Below are 7,334 nucleotides of genomic sequence, written 5' to 3'. Positions count from 1 at the left end.
AGGCTTGATATCTCCACTCTACAAATAAACTAAATGGATGAAAAGTTTATTTGTATATGGTGTGTGAAATGTTCAATTACTGACATTTGCCTACTTTTTAATCTACTGTGTCACCCCGGTGTCACCCTGTATTAACCCTGTACAGTACGGTTTAGAGTATCACGAGGCTTGACAGAAATTTCACTTCTATTAATTCATGAAATTGTGAAGTGTTTTCATATTCCCTTATAACGTACAAGGGGGAATGAATTGTAAAAATAACATTCATCTCAGTATCTGAACTAGATACAGTAGTTTACAGATAAGCATGCCAGGGCGATGTTAACATAATATTATTGTAAAATCAGTTATAAATCATAGAGGGGATTATTATGTCTGAGCAACGAAATCAGAGTGAGTGAGTGAGTCAGTTCAGGTCATGAGGTTAGGTCAGGTCAGCGTTGTGGCTAAACGTACGACTAGCCATATATAGTTGTGATGTTACGTTATCGCGTTTTCGTTGAAACAGGAAATGATATCATCTGGGGGAATTCCCTGTGAAAGGAAAGACAACTACATTCATTATCCACACAAGACTTTGGTATGGAAACATCTATGCAATGGACCTTAACGTTATGACTCGTTTGTGGGATCACCGCCATGTACGAATTCTCTCCCTGCTCTACATGTGTTTTGGTAGGTCGTAGTGTTTGTTGTTTCAAACTCTTTTCAAGACATATTCAATTATCGACGTGATAAATGTAGACCCACGTGTACTGGAGTTTGGGTTAAAAATGGCAAATAGGCAGTGTTAGTTACAGAAATCGTCGAATTGATTTTTAGATTATCTGTATGCTAGATAGCGAATCGGTTTGATATTATACACGTATTTACGATTAATGTGAGTCGTGAGTCCGTGACATGCTTTTTAAATGAACGATAATGGCGTCTACTGTAATGTGTGCCAACGCTAAGAGTGAAAACGGTTGCCGTGGCCCATATACTAAGCTTATATTTAGGTTATGGACGAGCAACGTCGGGTGACGTAAACATTGCCTTTGGTGATAGCCGATGGCACTGTCTATGGAATATCGTACTATTGTGAGTGCATTGTCTGTCCTAGTTCAGTGTTTTTTGGTGCAGGATAGGAAAATCCAGTTTATAGACATGTAAATTGACGTACCGTTCTCGTACTGTAAGTTGCCTAACCTGTGTATTTTCCCATACAATCTACCATAATTGAGGGTGGCATCCCATACAAAAGAGTGACTTCGGAACCGCGGTAAATTTTGCCTACTTTTACAATCTTCAGTAAAAAGTACTGATTTAGATAGACACAACTGACTGAAGAGTTCCCCCCACTATTAAATAAATTGTAAATGTATAAATGTTAGTGACGTCAGCGCTAATTGGTTTGCATATAACATCATCATCATCATCATCATCATCATCATCATCATCATCATCCCACCAATACCATCACCATCAACATCACCATCACCACCACTAACATCATCACCACCACCACCACCACCACCACCACCACCACCACCATCAACATCATCAGCATCATCACCACCACCCCACCACCACCGCCGCCATCATCATCATCATCATCATCATCACCATCATCATCATCATCACCACCACCACCACCACCACCACGATCATCATCATCACCACCATCACCACCACTAGCTTCATCTTCTTGCGATGTTGTACAATAACGTCTGTAATTTTTATTCTTTCAGTTCTACAGTTGCAAATGTCATCAGCAGGAAAACAATACATAGTAGGTAACAGAGGTCAGCCAGTATCCTGTACTATCAGCATCGATCCTCCATTTAACGAATTACTCACTTTACAAGCTATCTTGAAATATCAGAATGACGGCCAAGAGGAAAGATTTACAATATCAAAACAATTTTCCTTAATTGGTGAAAAGTCGCTAGATGCTTTCGAAGGATTATCTTTGGAAATCGTCGTGCACTCGACGGACAGTCTCATAGCAACTTTAAAGGTCAATGACCCGGAATCAGAATTAGAAAACTATGTATACAATCTAGCTATTATTCTAACATATGTGCACCAGGGTGATGAATACAACCCAGTAGAGCGGTGTCAGTTTGATTTACAAACGACTACAACAACTGGTAAGTATTATAATAAGTAATTTGCACAATTTATTATCGTATATCTTTTCATTTACCACGGTGTGAATGTGATACGATACCAAAACATATCAACGTGTAATGATTAATTTCAGTAAAGCCAACCCCATTCCAACACATAAAAGGAATTCCTCAGTTTTATGGGTATATAGAATAATGACACATTTCACCCTACGTAAACAGGTCTTACTGCCAACACAGGGCAGAAGTACAATTTGGACTGGTCGGTCCCACATTGAAACGGGCATCAGTCCAACCCAGACAAGAACTTGGACTGGTCTCATCAGACGGGAAAAAGTTCGAAATCGGCCTACAGCGAAATTGCCCAATGACAGGGTTTAGCTATTCTTACATACCCGCGTTGCTAATAATGATGGGAGGAAAAACAACAACGTCTGTGTACGTGTATGGAGTTTCTAACCTCAATACTCCGATATCGCAATGCCTACACAGTAGCTGTATGAATTGTAAGCCATGGCATATCACCACAAACTGTTACGCACGAGTTGTAGAAAGGGCCCTTCAGCTTAGATTGATGATGAAGAAATGTTATTTCCTTCAGAAGCTGCTGAATCTTGAAATCCTACAAACATGTGGTATGATCTGCCAAACTGCATTGGCCAGCTGAAACGTGAACATTTCAGTTGACCTTGGTAGAAGGTGAATGCACTTAACTGCCAATTGTGTTAGCAAGTAGGTTGTCTGCCGTGTATTGTCAATGTATACTTTTCATGTTGCTATAAACAGCTGATTCAAATACGACATTTGTCTAAAACATACCTACTCTCCACAGCTCTTAGATTTTCAGTTATCTATGACTCCACAGGTTACCCCAATTCATGAAAAAGATTAACCATAGACAGGGAAGGAGAAACCCTTCATTGTCTGTGGATTAAAGGTACACAGGCTGACTTTATACGCATTAGGGTGTAGGTTTTGATGGCATATTGAATAGGTACTCACAATATTGTACTTACTGAAGCACACTTAACCACCACTTGCAATTGACTGAACTCAAACCTGGTATTAAGATATTACTCATACACGATCCGATGACGTAATTTATCTTGAGTATCAAAAAATGTTGAATAAATTCATACTTGCTATGCAATCCATTGTTCTAGCAATGCCAGAATACAATAATAATGTTATAGAAGACATGCATCGACTGGAATGTGGTTTTATTTAAGTAGATTCACTTAAGTAAAAACTTACATAAAGTCAGCCTCTGTCCCTTCAACTTAACAAGTTTGTACAGCTCAGTACACGAATAGGAAAGAGACAATAAAAAACCTGCTAAAAATATATAATATAAAACGTTCATGAAAACATGAACATTACCGAACCGTCAACATTTGGAAATTGCCCATGGAATTAGAAAATGACTTGAGTCCTGGATAAAAATGAAAAAAAAGAAAGATATTTGTTCAAGCAGAAGGTGGTCGAATGAATTTACTACGACGGAGATGAATAGAAGGGACGCCCCAAATTGACACGTGCAGGTACGTCAGGTACATCATACACAACGTGAAATCAGCGTTTTGAAAAGAAACAATAGGTTTAGGAATTTCTGTCTAGTCTTGCGACATTTTTAGCTGCTTATTATTACGTAATTTTTAGATACAAAATAAACAGTTTCTATTTCTCTTGCTTTCAGCCAATCACGAGTCAGTTGCAATATCATCCGATCGCCAGAAAGCTTCGAGTTCATCTGATCCCCACGTGACAGCTACAATAGCCAATCACCAAAGCGATTTGACAGGACTTGAAGATATGACATCACCATTGTCAGGTCATGCGTGGGATGCAGAAAGAACAATATTCACATCTATTGTCACTAGATTCCCACCTCCAGATAATACCAAGCCTTCAAATGATCAAAAACAACTTGAAGATGAAGCTCCAAAACCTACATCATCAGTGAAGACAAGATCAAAATCATATGTTCTAGATAGAGGTGATGGGTCGCCATATCTTAGACCAACGGAGCAGTACAAAGATCTCCATACAAGTAAGTCACTTGATTTTGAAGTAATTATCAAAACCTTGGATAATGATGTATTTTGTGTTCATATTTATGATAAGCAAGACTACTGGCAACCTTCTCATATAACCACCATCCTCATTTAAATGGATGACGATTTGGTATTTATTTTGGATTTTTTTATTAAAAGGGTTTTCACGTAAGGGTTTTCATACATGCTAATCATTCATTCTAAATATTCATTTTTCAGATGAAAGCAATGCAAGTACGACATCAATTATAATTATTTGTACTTTAGTTCTGATGGTGATTATTCTTATCTGTATTGTTGTGGTTTTGGCGACTAAGTTCAGGCAGATAAAAAATAAAAAGGCCCTCAAAACATCAAGGTAAGCAGCGTTATGTTTGATAGCAAATATCTATAGTGGTATTACAGAATTAGTAATCGTTATGGTATTACCTTTTTTTCAATCATCAACCCCTACAGTAGTTGCAACTGGAGTATTTTATTGTCATCGAGAAAACCAACATTTTCAGAGAAAACTATTTAGGTACTTTTTCATTTCTGAAATTGTGCCTGGTTATTAGTGGTTGATTTTATCAGTAAGCCAAAAAAAACTAAAATTTTAAGAGAAAGTTGATATTTTTTATAAACTCTCAATCTTGATTAAATCGACCAAAAATTAAATTAATTAATCCAGTGTATTTTCATGAGATTGTTTTTGTTTTATCTTTTCTATTATCAGGGGATCGATACCACAGTATCACAACGTGGAGAATGGGTCTACGGCTACGACTGGTGACGGCGATTTAAATGCATGTACACTTGAAATGACGTGAGGGATATATATCTGGAGCTCTACAAGGCATTGTAGAATAGACGTCGTACACAAACATATCAACTCCACAGCAACAGTAACGCATACCCAAGCTGCTGTTATGCCATCTCAGCTGTTTGCGGGCCGCGGGAGTGGATAAATAAGCCGGCTCATCAAACAGACATTGAGTTATTTCACACATTTCAAACGTATGTTTGGCTTAACTGTAATGAGGTTCACCAAGGTTCATCTGCATGTACATCAAATACAGAGTTGTGTGTTTTTAGATGAAAAAATCAACAATATTCAGCTCCTCTAGGTGATCAAATTTCGTTATTTTTGGTCAAAAGACTTCAGCCAAAAGAAGAACGATTCTGATGGTAAATAAATATAACCATACATATTTGTTAAAGTGCCTTCAACAGTGAAAACACTCATACCTATTGTAACTGTACACTATATTGAAGTGGCACAAATTGAGTTTATAAACATCTTACTCAAGTTAAAATATTTAAAGTGGCCATCTGGATGAGGATTGGGTATTTATTTTGGATTTTTTTAATTTACAAACAATTTTATCATAGCTTCCTACTTCAAAAATCAATGCGAAACAACATAGACAAAGTCCTTTTTTGTAACTCAATAAATTACAAAAAGCTAAAACAAAAATGCGTAAAAATGTTTGTTATTGCACGTATAACATCAAACATTTTACACACGTAGCAGTCTTTTGCCATTTACTGAGTTAAAAACAAGGACTTGTCATATGTTGTTTCATGTTGATTGTTCAAGTAGGAAGCCATGATAAAATTGTTTCATAAATTAAAAATTCTAAAATAAATACCCAATTCTTATCCAACTGGCCACTTTAACGTTAAACCTTGATTAAACTGTTCAATAGTGAACTTGCAATCCAGACTGAGCATGCTCAGATGCAAAGGACTATGGGATTATCTGTGGTTATTTTAATACCTAATCTTTAGCTACTGATAAAATTAACCTCCCACAATTGTCAGGGTAACTATGAACTAATTATTTGTGGTTACAAACAATGTATCAACATTGTTTACAATACTAATTGATTAGTATCTATTATCGCATTTCCCATGATGCAACATTCAACATGGCGAGTTTGCAAGTTCCCTATTATTACTGTAGATGCACGCCCTCTATATGATGTTAAATTGACTTAGAATATTGTTAGAACATATAATTGTCTAGTATGGATTCCTCTACACTTTTTGGTACGTAGCAAAAATTACGTCATCGGATTGTTTATAAATTATATCTTAATACTAGGTCTATGTTCAGTCAATTGTAAGTGATAGTGAAGTATGATTCAGTAAGTGCCTTTTAAATATGCAATACAAATCTCACCCAAAAATATATAACCTCAGCTTGTGTCCCATTAATCACTTCTCGTATATTAACAACTTTTACAATTAATTATTTGATACTAGTGAAGTAAGTTGTTCTACGACACACTAGTGCTATTTTCATAAACTATATCTCTCAGGTTGAATCTCGACATTGTTTGTGTGAATATTTTTGTTGATGAAATGAATTGAGAATCTCTACGTTTATAGTTGTTCTTAATTTGGGATTGGTAAAAAGGTGTACAGAACTTTTCATTATTTGAGTATACAATATCTATTTATTTAGATGTAGTCGTGTTAATTAATTAATAATGTGCTAATTACAGTTTTCTGGTTGCACTCTCACATTAAATTGGCCATATGGATGTAGACTGGGTATTTATTTTGGATTTTTAATTTGTAAACGCATTTATTATGGCTTCCTACTTTAACTACTACTTTCAACGTGAAACAACAATTCAATAACAAACATTTTACACATTGATTAATCATTTGCAATGTATTGAGTTACAAACAAGGACTTTGTCAATGTTGTTTAGACTTATTTTTGAAGTAGGAAGCTTAGATAAAATTGTTTTATAAATCCAAAGTTTATCTGTGTTGGTGATCTCAGGGTGCTACCAGGATAACTGTGATATTATATATATATATATATATATATATATATATATATATATATATATATATATATATATATATATATATATATAACTCGGTGAGTATCAATCTGCTAAGACAGTGCCCTATACCGCAGTGGCAGAGCGTATATATATATATATATATATATATATATATATATATATATATATATATATATATATATATATATATTGTATATATATATATATATATATATATGGTTTAGTGAAAATAGACCAATATATATTTATGTTATAGACAGCAGTACATGGTATACCTAGTCTTTCATTGTTAAAGTAATTTACATAATTAAACTATATGAATTTTTTTATCTTGTATAAAATTTATATCTCACAAAGCTGACGTT

The 7,334-nt window shown here is 35.1% G+C and overlaps 1 protein-coding gene across 1 annotated transcript; it reads left to right on the top strand.

Annotated features, from left to right (window-relative positions):
• The first annotated feature begins 576 nt into the window (after positions 1 to 576).
• LOC144440106 (uncharacterized) lies at positions 577 to 6,959 on the top strand. The gene is made up of 5 exons (XM_078129369.1): positions 577 to 675; positions 1,731 to 2,132; positions 3,808 to 4,161; positions 4,385 to 4,523; positions 4,881 to 6,959. Exons 1-5 carry the CDS (start codon positions 600 to 602, stop codon positions 4,972 to 4,974), a joined length of 1,065 nt encoding a protein of 354 aa, XP_077985495.1. The 5' UTR covers positions 577 to 599; the 3' UTR covers positions 4,975 to 6,959.
• The last annotated feature ends 375 nt before the right edge of the window (positions 6,960 to 7,334 follow it).

The sequence above is a fragment of the Glandiceps talaboti genome, chromosome 9 (genome assembly GCF_964340395.1).
Source record: "Glandiceps talaboti chromosome 9, keGlaTala1.1, whole genome shotgun sequence".
Taxonomy (NCBI): Eukaryota; Metazoa; Hemichordata; class Enteropneusta; family Spengelidae; genus Glandiceps; species Glandiceps talaboti.
The sequence above is the reverse complement of the archived record's forward strand: the minus strand, read 5'-3'. Positions and strand labels throughout refer to the sequence as shown.